Source organism: Rhinopithecus bieti, unplaced genomic scaffold (assembly GCF_001698545.2).
Source record: "Rhinopithecus bieti isolate Rb0 unplaced genomic scaffold, ASM169854v2 scaffold_6945, whole genome shotgun sequence".
Taxonomy (NCBI): domain Eukaryota; kingdom Metazoa; phylum Chordata; class Mammalia; order Primates; family Cercopithecidae; genus Rhinopithecus; species Rhinopithecus bieti.
Window position 1 is genome coordinate 4,375,947 of NW_016805531.1, and position 12,114 is coordinate 4,388,060.

Sequence of the window (12,114 nt, forward strand, 5' to 3'; positions counted from 1 at the left end):
ACAGAGTGAGACTCCGTCTCAACAACAACAACAAAAATAAATAAAAATAAAAATAAAAAAATAATAAATAAATAAATAAATAAATAAATAAAATTGTGCTGAATGAATGGATGCACAGCGTGCCCATTGTGGGCCCTCTGGGCCAAACAATGGAAATGGCAGGCCCTGCCCTCATCGAGTCGAGGTTTGGTCCTTGTTCCTGCATCACTCTTCATTGGCTGCCACAGCACACAACATGAACACTGGTACTATTAGTGACTGGGCAGGACCACACTGTCCCTGCTCATCACCAGGGTCCCCAAGTACAACCCAGAGTTGGTGGGAGGCCCCTCCTCTCCCAGGGGATCCAGGCCATGGGTATACAGGGGATAATACTGGAGCCAGGGCAAGATAGAGAGGACAGAGAATGGTCCCTCAAGTGATCAAGGAGGAGAGAGGCAGAAGTTAAGAAGATTAGAGCCCTGAAGTATAAAAAAGTAAAGGTTAAGAAGGGATCTAACCAAAGCCTGTAAAGTCCTAAAAGGAGAGGAGAGCATAAACACAGCCTTATCCACTAAATCTCAGTGTGCAGGAATTAGCAAGCACCCTCTGAAGTTCAAAGCAGATCATTTTAGGATTAAAAAAAAACAAAAAAACACCCATGCCGTGTTTCACAGAGAGGAGCCACTATAGAAATTGTGTTACTCCAAGGAAGGAACAGACTGAAAACATAAATAGGTTCAAGAGAGTTTGAATAGATTCACAGCTAATAGCTCTAAGATGGGTGATTACAGGGAGTTAGGAATATCCCCAAGCACTCTTTTCAAGGCATACTGGGTAGGCACCTCTGTCTGACCTGACAAAGAGTCTGCTCCCTCCCCATGCAGCTGGGGCACAGTACTCCTCAAAGCTACTGTTATGGTATGTGTGTGTATTGGGGAAGAGGTAGCCGCCCCTATTCCACTGGAACTAGTCTAGAGTAGGAGATATTTCTCCTACTAACCCTACTAGAGGAGGAAATAGCCCAAAGTAGGGGCAGGAATCCAGCTGAGCTCCTGGGAGGAGGACTGGAATGCAGAGTAGCCTAAGTCTCTTGCCACCAAGTAGTGTCCTCAGGCCAGAGGGCAGAGCCTGGGTCACCAGAAGAGCTGAGTGAGTGAACCTGGGCTGCAGAAAACCCAGAGCCTTGAGCTCACAGTCAGGTCCAGAAATTCATGGATCAAGGAGGGTTCTCACCTGGTACGGTCTGGAAGAACCACCAGTAATACTTCTGGGGAACTCAGACCTGTGTGGAAGGGACAGCAAAGAGAGACTTTGACAGGAGATCTCTTTTTTGTTTTTTTTTGTTTTCTGTTTTTTGTTTTTTTTTGAGGCAGAGTTTTGCTCTGTCACCCAGGTTGGAGTGCAGTGGCAAGATTTCGGCTCACTGCAACCTCCACCTCCTGGGTTCAAACCATTCTCCTGCCTCAGCCTCCCCAGTAGCTAGGATTACAGGCACACACCACCATGCCCAGCTAATGAGAGGAGATCTCTGGGTCTTCCAGATGGGACCCTTCAGGAGAGGCACCCCAACTCAGACACCAGTCTCTCCTGCTGACTTGGCATCAGGGGCTCAGGGTGGTCACTGTCTGTCCTGTAACCCAGAAGGTGACACTCTCCTCTGGAGCCAGAGAATTTGTTTCTTTCCACCCAAAAGGAATCCTCCCCATTACACACACACACACACACACGCACACACACACGCGCACTTACTCACCCATCATCATGGAAGAGGCCAGGAAAGAGGCAGGAGAGGACGCTGAGGGGCTGATGGAGAACAGGTACACATTCACCACATGGCCCACACTGTGTAAGACTAAGGAAGAGCAGACCATGTGGTGAGCTTGGGGCAGCCCAGGGTGGGTACTCACTCATTCAGCCCAGGGTGGAGGACACTGGCCAGAGTGGGGGGCCTGAAGAAGCACCTAGGAGTCTCGACTTCTGACCTTTTTTTTTAGATGGAGTCTCGCTCTGTCACCTAGGCTGGAGTGCAATGGTGTGATCTCAGCTCACTGCAACCTCTGCCTCCCAGGTTCAAGCGATTCTCCTGCCTCAGCCCCTGAGTAGCTGGGATTACCGGCATGCGCCACCACACCCAGCTAATTTTCTATTTTAGTAGAGACGGGATTTCACCGTGCTGGCCAGGCTGGTCTCGAACTCCTGACCTCAAGTGATCTGCCTGCCTCGGCTTCCCAAAGTGCTGGGATTACAGGCATGAGCCACCGCGCCGGCCCGGACTTCTGACCTCTAAGCAATCTCCTGGCCCTCCCCAACACCCCACAGACACACCATGCACACAACCATGTGAGTCTGGAATTACAGCATTAGAAGTTCACTCCTTTGCTTTCTCTCATAGAGTCGTGCTTTAAAACATAAACATTGGGAAAATGACACATTATGCACACTCATTCCGGGGTGTTAGTAACTTGTCAGCTGAGGCTGCTGAGGTGCCCTGGAAAGTGCGGGAAGAGGCACTTGGCAGTGACCAGTGACAGGCTCCTGGGCTTACTTCACACCCTGGCCCAGGCCAACTCCATCCTGATGGAGAAGGACGTTAAAGGTGAGTGCCAGCAGAGAGGGGTCTCTCAGAGGAGGGGAAGCCAGTAGGGACTGGAGGCCCTGGAGAGCCTCCCTGGGACACCCAGGCCTTGCCTGTGAGGACGATGGCGGTGGAGGCAATGAGGCGATGAAAGTCCACAGCAGCGTCGAAGAGCACGTAGCCCTTCAGGAAGGTCTCTCGTGGGGATGTGATGAGGTTGCTGCACATGGTGAGCNTCGAGTCGAGGTTTGGTCCTTGTTCCTGCATCACTCTTCATTGGCTGCCACAGCACACAACATGAACACTGGTACTATTAGTGACTGGGCAGGACCACACTGTCCCTGCTCATCACCAGGGTCCCCAAGTACAACCCAGAGTTGGTGGGAGGCCCCTCCTCTCCCAGGGGATCCAGGCCATGGGTATACAGGGGGATAATACTGGAGCCAGGGCAAGATAGAGAGGACAGAGAATGGTCCCTCAAGTGATCAAGGAGGAGAGAGGCAGAAGTTAAGAAGATTAGAGCCCTGAAGTATAAAAAAGTAAAGGTTAAGAAGGGATCTAACCAAAGCCTGTAAAGTCCTAAAAGGAGAGGAGAGCATAAACACAGCCTTATCCACTAAATCTCAGTGTGCAGGAATTAGCAAGCACCCTCTGAAGTTCAAAGCAGATCATTTTAGGATTAAAAAAAAACAAAAAAACACCCATGCCGTGTTTCACAGAGAGGAGCCACTATAGAAATTGTGTTACTCCAAGGAAGGAACAGACTGAAAACATAAATAGGTTCAAGAGAGTTTGAATAGATTCACAGCTAATAGCTCTAAGATGGGTGATTACAGGGAGTTAGGAATATCCCCCAAGCACTCTTTTCAAGGCATACTGGGTAGGCACCTCTGTCTGACCTGACAAAGAGTCTGCTCCCTCCCCCATGCAGCTGGGGCACAGTACTCCTCAAAGCTACTGTTATGGTATGTGTGTGTATTGGGGGAAGAGGTAGCCGCCCCTATTCCACTGGAACTAGTCTAGAGTAGGAGATATTTCTCCTACTAACCCTACTAGAGGAGGAAATAGCCCAAAGTAGGGGCAGGAATCCAGCTGAGCTCCTGGGAGGAGGACTGGAATGCAGAGTAGCCTAAGTCTCTTGCCACCAAGTAGTGTCCTCAGGCCAGAGGGCAGAGCCTGGGTCACCAGAAGAGCTGAGTGAGTGAACCTGGGCTGCAGAAAACCCAGAGCCTTGAGCTCACAGTCAGGTCCAGAAATTCATGGATCAAGGAGGGTTCTCACCTGGTACGGTCTGGAAGAACCACCAGTAATACTTCTGGGGGAACTCAGACCTGTGTGGAAGGGACAGCAAAGAGAGACTTTGACAGGAGATCTCTTTTTTGTTTTTTTTTGTTTTCTGTTTTTTGTTTTTTTTTGAGGCAGAGTTTTGCTCTGTCACCCAGGTTGGAGTGCAGTGGCAAGATTTCGGCTCACTGCAACCTCCACCTCCTGGGTTCAAACCATTCTCCTGCCTCAGCCTCCCCAGTAGCTAGGATTACAGGCACACACCACCATGCCCAGCTAATGAGAGGAGATCTCTGGGTCTTCCAGATGGGACCCTTCAGGAGAGGCACCCCAACTCAGACACCAGTCTCTCCTGCTGACTTGGCATCAGGGGCTCAGGGTGGTCACTGTCTGTCCTGTAACCCAGAAGGTGACACTCTCCTCTGGAGCCAGAGAATTTGTTTCTTTCCACCCAAAAGGAATCCTCCCCATTACACACACACACACACACACGCACACACACACGCGCACTTACTCACCCATCATCATGGAAGAGGCCAGGAAAGAGGCAGGAGAGGACGCTGAGGGGGCTGATGGAGAACAGGTACACATTCACCACATGGCCCACACTGTGTAAGACTAAGGAAGAGCAGACCATGTGGTGAGCTTGGGGCAGCCCAGGGTGGGTACTCACTCATTCAGCCCAGGGTGGAGGACACTGGCCAGAGTGGGGGGCCTGAAGAAGCACCTAGGAGTCTCGACTTCTGACCTTTTTTTTTAGATGGAGTCTCGCTCTGTCACCTAGGCTGGAGTGCAATGGTGTGATCTCAGCTCACTGCAACCTCTGCCTCCCAGGTTCAAGCGATTCTCCTGCCTCAGCCCCCTGAGTAGCTGGGATTACCGGCATGCGCCACCACACCCAGCTAATTTTTCTATTTTTAGTAGAGACGGGATTTCACCGTGCTGGCCAGGCTGGTCTCGAACTCCTGACCTCAAGTGATCTGCCTGCCTCGGCTTCCCAAAGTGCTGGGATTACAGGCATGAGCCACCGCGCCGGCCCGGACTTCTGACCTCTAAGCAATCTCCTGGCCCTCCCCAACACCCCACAGACACACCATGCACACAACCATGTGAGTCTGGAATTACAGCATTAGAAGTTCACTCCTTTGCTTTCTCTCATAGAGTCGTGCTTTAAAACATAAACATTGGGAAAAATGACACATTATGCACACTCATTCCGGGGTGTTAGTAACTTGTCAGCTGAGGCTGCTGAGGTGCCCTGGAAAGTGCGGGAAGAGGCACTTGGCAGTGACCAGTGACAGGCTCCTGGGCTTACTTCACACCCTGGCCCAGGCCAACTCCATCCTGATGGAGAAGGACGTTAAAGGTGAGTGCCAGCAGAGAGGGGGTCTCTCAGAGGAGGGGAAGCCAGTAGGGACTGGAGGCCCTGGAGAGCCTCCCTGGGACACCCAGGCCTTGCCTGTGAGGACGATGGCGGTGGAGGCAATGAGGCGATGAAAGTCCACAGCAGCGTCGAAGGGCACGTAGCGGTTGAGGAAGGTTTCTCGCAGGAAGGTGATGAGGTTGCGGCACATGGTGAGCAAGATGTAGGAGAACATGAAGGAGATGCTGGCTGCCGTGCCCCGCGACAGGATGATTCCCACGCGGGTGGTGTCCGTGATGCCCGTGTGGTGTGCGGCAAAGGCGTAGTCTGTGGAGGGGGCCCAGGCAGGCAAGCGAGGGGCAGTGCAGAGGAGAGAGAGCTGGTTAGGGAGGTCATCAGCAGTAGGCCCTGGCTGGCTGCCACTCACAACAGGCCTCCCCTTCACAGTCTTCACTCAAACAGGCTCCACTCACCCCACCCAGGGCTGGCACTTACCGCAGGCCTCGCCCCGGGGCTGTCGGTCACTCACAGTAGGCCCCACCCCCAGGGTGATTACTCATTGCAAGCCTAGGGAAAGGGCTTGTGGTAAGTGAAGTCACTCACAGTAGGCCCTCTCCAGGAAAAGCCCCCCAGCGATGGCGTAGAACACGGCCACGCAGCCGATGTGGCGCCGGTAGTTCTCAATGAAGCGCTTGAACTGTTGCACCGTCTGGTGGAGACGGCTGCGTTGGAACTTCTCTCGGTGCGCCTCAGTGAACAGCAAGGGCTGGAATGACGTTACCCTGGGAGACAGGAAGCCTTAGCCCTTGGCACCTACCACTGGACCCAGCTAGTGGGGCCCCGCTTCATGGAGGGGAGCCGCCCAGAAGCGAGGGAAGCCGAGTGACCCTTGTGGAAGTAGGATTTAGACCTCACCGTATCAGGCTATATCACACTGCAGAAGCAAGCTGGCAGTGGAGGGATGGCCCGGAGTGGTCATTTCTTCCCAGGGGATGCACTCCATCTACCTGTGTTCGTTCACACTCAGTCTCTCTCCTTCCAGTCTGTCGCTCCCACCTCCCACCCGGCACCCATATTCAGCCTTTACTAGAGACTCAAAGGACACCTCTTCCATGAAGGCATCTCTGACCTCCCTGGCAGAGGTGAGTGCTTCCTTGAGTTCCAAAGGCCCTCGCTCTTCCCACTATTCGAACAGTCATCGGTGGGACACTGAAATGATCAGTGTAGCAGACTATCTCCTTAGATTGTGATGTTCTTGGGCAAGGACTATTCACCCTGCCTCTACCCACGATATTTAGCACAGTGCCTGGTACCAAGAAAAGGATGTTTGTAAGCTGAAGGAATGGATGCCCTGCCTGGGCTTAAGGAGAAGAGCAGACGTACTTCTTGCCAAACCTCCGCCGAATCTCCTGGGGAGGGTCTGTGTCCGTGGGGCACTGCAGTCTCTGAGGTGTCAACTCCGTCTCTATGTCGCTGTGGGAACAGTGGGCACTCACTCTGGGAGAGGGACTAAGACAAGAATGGTAAGAGATAGGATGCTGGCCATCTCAACCACTCATTCCTCTGCTGTCCTGGTCTGCCTCCAAACCCATTCTGCTGAGGAAGGATCAGAGCTGTCAGCAAGGGGACAGCAGGATTCCATAGACACCTACAGACAGAATGAGCCAGATCTTGGGGGTCCTCACTAAGGCTATTGCATATGCCTTTACCCTTCACAAGGGCATCTGGGCCAGGCCGTAACTGAGAGCGGAAATCCAGCAGGCTTTCTGCTTACTCTGGCACAGGGCTGTGTCTGCCTAGAGAAAGGGGTGCCTTTTTCTAATTTGTTTGAAGGTGCTGCATGGGCTAGCAGTGGCCCTGATCCCAACCATTCAGGAGAGAGAAATGGCAACTCCCCAACTCCCCCTCCGACATTCCCAGATGGGGGCTCACCAGATCATCTCTTGGCTGATGTAGGAGGCTCGCCGGCAGAGGTCCTTGATGACTTCAGGCACCTCCACCCCTGCAAAGCAGAGCCGGGCTAGGGAGCAGCTCAGGGTCCACAGCCCAGGAAGGCCCGGCTCAAATGCACAGCACTCCTACCATCCCATGTTCAGACACAGTAGACAGTCCCAGACCAATGGAGGCCCTGCCTTTGGGTGCCCCAACCTCAGCCCTTGTCCCCAGTGGGAGCTGGACCCAGCCATAGGTGGGCAGGGAGAAGGCCTGAAAGAAAGTTGGCCAGGCAGCCTTCCCTAAAGTGTGTCTCTCATCAGTCCCACTTCTGGGACTATGGGGTAGAGTTCAGGAACTGTATATAACCTGCCTTCTGAGCCTGCTCTGCCATAAATATTCGGCTTAAGATCCTCCAGCTTAAAACCTCCAAGAGTTACATGTAGAATCTAGGTGGTAGGTATACAGGAGATCATACTGCAGTTGTTTTACTTTTCTGTGTTTGAAAATGTTCATAATAAAATATGCAGGAGAAAAACTCTCCCAGGAGTCACCCCATTGTTCCTGTCTAGGCTGAGCATTGAAGGCAGGGCAGGACTAAGCTGCAAAGCCAAATTCTTACAGGAGGCCTGGGAATCTCTGGGTTTCTTCCAAGTGCTGAACCAAGCCTGAGGATGACCCTGGTCTATAGTTGAGGTCAAAAGAAAGTAAGCTGAACTATATTAAAATTAAATCAGAATGTTTAAAACAAAGTATTAATGTCTGTACTCTCAAATGTTCCACAAACAGCAAATGTGGTGAAATGGTAACAAATGTGGTGAAATGGTAACAAATGTGGTGAAATGGTAACAAATAGGTGAAAAGTGAAGGAATATCTCTTTTTTTGAGACAGAATCTCTGTTGCCCAGGTTGGAGTGCAATGGCACAATCTTGGCTCACTGCAACCTCTGCCTCCTGGTTCAAGCGATTCTTGTGCCTCAGCCACTGAAGTACTTAGGACTACAGGCGTGTGCCACCACACCTGGATAATTTTTGTATTTTTTTTTATAGAGATGGGGTTTCATCATGTTGGCCAGGCTGGTCTTGAACTCCTGACCTCAAGTGATCCTCCCGCTTTGGCCTTCCAAAGTGCTGGGATTACAGGCGTAAGCTATTGCACCTGGCCCTTTTTTCCTTTTCTTTAGTTTTAAAATCTTTCAAAAAAAAAAAAAATCTGGAGTCAACAACAATTAAAAGAAAACAATACTCAGTGCTAATCTTCCTCAATCCCCAAGCCTGGTCTTCCCCTCCATCCCAGGTGTTGGATGTCCCTGGGACTCTGTGGTGTGGGCTCCCTTCCATGTACCTTCCTTGCCCCTGCCCTTAGGCTCAGGTGCCTGCTGCCCTGGCTGCCTGGGAAAGGTAAAAAGCTGCAGAATCAGGAGTGCTGGCTTCCCTCTCTTCCAGCTCTCCTTACTCCCAGGGGGAAGCCCTGACTAGAGGCTCATCTGTGTCTTGTCTAACTTGCCCCTCTTCCCTGTGGAGGCTGCTCAGCCTACCCCTTCTCATAATTCTGGGAGGGGTTTGGTTTGGTCTCAACATGCCCCAGTGAGAGTTCTAAGATGAGAAGATACCATAACAGCTCAGAGCAGGCCACAGACAGACCCTCCTGCCTGCTGCTTGCCCCTTCCTCACTCTAACTCTAGCCCCCACCCACTTGAATCAGACATAGGTGGGGCAGGAAGTAGGGGGAAGGACAGCAGAACTGGGTCTTCATGTACTCAGCAAACATTTACTGAGCACTCAGCCAGAAGATATGGTGGCAAAAAAACCCCCAAGAGATGCCACCCCACCCCCACAACCAGACACCCCAGCTGAAGGGAGTATGGCCTGGGTAGGGCTGTAACAGGGAGACAGTCTCCCCCTACCTTGGGCACCAGGCACAGGGCGCTTTGGCAGGGAGCCAGGGGAAGAAGAGTTCTAACCACCATTCCCTACCCTATCCTGACCCTGCCCACCCCACCAGCAGAGCTGCATTATGACTTTCACTGGCCCTAGGCACTTTTACCTTTGTGGGCCCTTTCCTCCATAATAAAAAATAAACATATTTTCAAATTATATTGTATAATTATGTTGATATAAAGAAAACTACAATCCAGATTGGATCCATTATTATATATCACTACATTCATTTTTTTCCCTTCTGATTTTAATGGAAGTTAAAACATTTCTGTGGACTCCTAAAAGTATGTTGGCATTGTGCCTACTATGCCTAACCAATGAGTCAGCGCTGCTACCAGGCTGCCCCACCTTTGACACAGAGCTGCGTGAAGCGGAGCTCGCTGTTGTGGTCCCGCAGCATGAAGTGAAAATCCTCCCATGTCAGCTCCTCCTTGTCCTGGAACCCCGACTCCCGGAACATGGACTCCACCACCTCAGCCAGCTGGGCCTTGGACAGGCAGTTGTTGGAGATCTCGATGAAGGATCTGGGGTTGGGGGAGAGGAACCATCAGCCTCTGACTGGGGCCTGCGATCCAGACACAGGACATAATGACTCCATCGCACCAAGCTGTCTGTGCCCCCATGGAGGGGCCCCGACTGGCCACATCCCAAACCCCCTGCTAGTTGGAACAGCCTCTGGTTACATGGGTAAGGAGGAGGCCTCTGCCTTCCTTGCCCTTTCTGCTCTCTCCTTCAGGTCCCACCTCTTTGCCCTGGCATCCCTGCCCTGGCCCATTCTCCTGGCTGTCCCAGAGAACCAACCTCAGCATCCTGATGAACTCATCCTTGGAAATGAGGCCATTCTCATCAAAGTCGTACATGCGGAACATAAGGCGAGACTTTTCCTCAGGAGAGCCTGGGAGAGGGAGGACTTCATAAGGAGAGCCCCTGCCTGCCTGCCTGAACCCCCAGGCTGGCCAGAAGGGGTCTCACACCAGTGTGATGACCCACTGCTGGACACAGCAAGGGTCACTCTGCTTCCTGACCTCTGCCTGGGCACTCCTGGGCATCTGCCATGGCTGGAGACCTGGTCCCAGGGCTTCCCCACCTCCAACAGATCCAGTCCCTGTCCAGCCTCTCCTATGGTTCCCTCCTCCCTCACCTTTCATGAAGACCACCAGGATGTCCAGGAACTCTCGGAAGGACAGGTAGCCATTGCCGTCCTTATCAGCCAGAGAGAACATCGACTCCACAAACATGTCCTGGGGCTTGAGGCCCAGGGACTCGGCAAACTCGGCCCTGCTCAGCTCGCAGGTCAGGGCCTCCTGCACCTTCTGGGAGGAGTCCAGGGGTAGGGTCCCTGCGTCGGCCTGGTTGATGTCCAGCACCTGCACTTGGGCAGTAGCAGAGGGAGGGAGAGGAGACAAGGCTCCCTTGACTTGAAGTTCAGCTGAGCCCTGTAGGAGCCACCTTTTGAGGTGTCTGCCCAGGACCCCCTCTGCTAGGCGGCACTATGATGGTGCCTGAAGCCATGTTTGTTCTGCAGAACCCTGACTCTCTGCCTTAGCTGACTGGACAGGGAGCTCACTTGGAATTAAGAAGTATGAGGTCTGTCTTGACCTGAGCACAAGAAAGCTCAGAAAGTGTGGATCACTCTCTTCCTCCAAGTGCTCAGTCACTTAGAGACCAAGTAAGGCAGAGGCAGCCTAGGAGAGGAGTGGCCTCATTGGCTGACAGCTTTCCTTTTTTAGCCTCCCTTTGGAATTCCTGAGACATCTCTGTATTCTCAGAGTCAACTGACCCTTTGTCAGTGCTAGCTTATTGGGGTTTCTCTTATTTATATGTAAAAAAGTTTTAACTAAGACAAGGCGTCTGCTGGGTTGAGGAAAAGGTGGGCTTGGAAAAGGGGAATTCTCACTGTGGCCATCCCCAGCCCACCCAGAGGCTGTCCCAGCATGAGAGAACAGACAGTGAGGAAGCAGGCAGGCCACGGGCCATAGTACCTGTCTTTCCTGCCTGTCAAGTGAGGTGCCTACTCCAAGTCTGGTGATGGTTTCATGAGGTAAACCTTATAGCTTCAAACAAGGTGCTGTAGTGGAAAGAGCCTAGGGCTGAAGGCAAGAGACCTGGGTTCATGTCCCTGTCTCTGTCACCTGCTTGCTGCATGACCTCAGGCAAGTGTCTTTGGTTGCCTGGGATTCATTTCCTCATCTGCCCTACTTATCTCACAGGTTTATTGTGAGAATCAACGAAAGTGGTTGTGTTGAACGCGGTGGCTCAAGCCTGTAATCCCAGCACTTTGGGAGGCCGAGACGGGCGGATCACAAGGTCAGGAGATCGAGACCATCCTGGCTAACATGGTGAAACCCCGTCTCTACTAAAAAATACAAAAAACTAGCCAGGCGAGGTGGCGGGCGCCTGTAGTCCCAGCTACTCGGGAGGCTGAGGCAGGAGAATGGCGTAAACCCAGGAGGCGGAGCTTGCAGTGAGCTGAGATCCGGCCACTGCATTCTAGCCTGGGCGACAGAGCGAGACTCCGTCTCAAAAAAAAAAAAAAAAAAAAAGTTCTGAAAGTTGAAATCACTGCAGATATGAGACACTGACAGCCACCCCCAGGATATATCAGCACCCTTCATGTCTCAGCACAGGGAGTTCCCATAACCCCAGTGGATCCTGAATGAGTGAAGACACCCAGTCCTGCCTGGGCTCTGACAAGAAGTCACCCAGCTGAGGGTCCCTCTGTTCTTGTACATATTCAAGTTCAACTTGTTTGTCCTCAAATGACTTTAAATCATGTTCCTGGTACAGAGTAAATGTCTGTTCAATGGATGCTTCTTTCATGAATCCTCTCCCCAGCCACATGATCCTGTTCTTTCTCCTCAAACATTAATTTTTTTGCTCTTCCATGGAGACCTCTGTTCAGTCCCTCCTGTTCCTTTCCTCTGAGCCAAAACTTCTCCAACTATAAGTCCTTGCCAAATATAACCTCCATCATGACCTCACAGCATGCTGAAGGCTCACTGTCTTCTCTGAGCTCCTGGATCGCTGATTTCCTGAA

General features: G+C 52.0%; 1 protein-coding gene across 6 annotated transcripts in view; it reads right to left on the minus strand.

The window, feature by feature from the left end:
• Positions 1-12,114, minus strand: part of DUOX1 (dual oxidase 1) — a 39,271-nt gene that overhangs the window by 11,087 nt on the left and 16,070 nt on the right. For 5 of the 6 annotated variants that reach the window (XM_017872839.1, XM_017872840.1, XM_017872837.1 and 2 more), the window contains 9 exons: positions 10,219-10,444; positions 9,879-9,972; positions 9,426-9,601; positions 7,137-7,206; positions 6,588-6,713; positions 5,808-5,986; positions 5,301-5,531; positions 4,360-4,459; positions 3,839-3,888 (listed from right to left, as the gene is read on the minus strand). In XM_017872839.1, coding sequence (XP_017728328.1) covers positions 3,839-3,888; positions 4,360-4,459; positions 5,301-5,531; positions 5,808-5,986; positions 6,588-6,713; positions 7,137-7,206; positions 9,426-9,601; positions 9,879-9,972; positions 10,219-10,444 — 1,252 coding nt within the window. The remainder of the gene's footprint in view (positions 1-3,838; positions 3,889-4,359; positions 4,460-5,300; positions 5,532-5,807; positions 5,987-6,587; positions 6,714-7,136; positions 7,207-9,425; positions 9,602-9,878; positions 9,973-10,218; positions 10,445-12,114) is intronic. The other variant, XM_017872841.1, reaches the window with a different exon arrangement.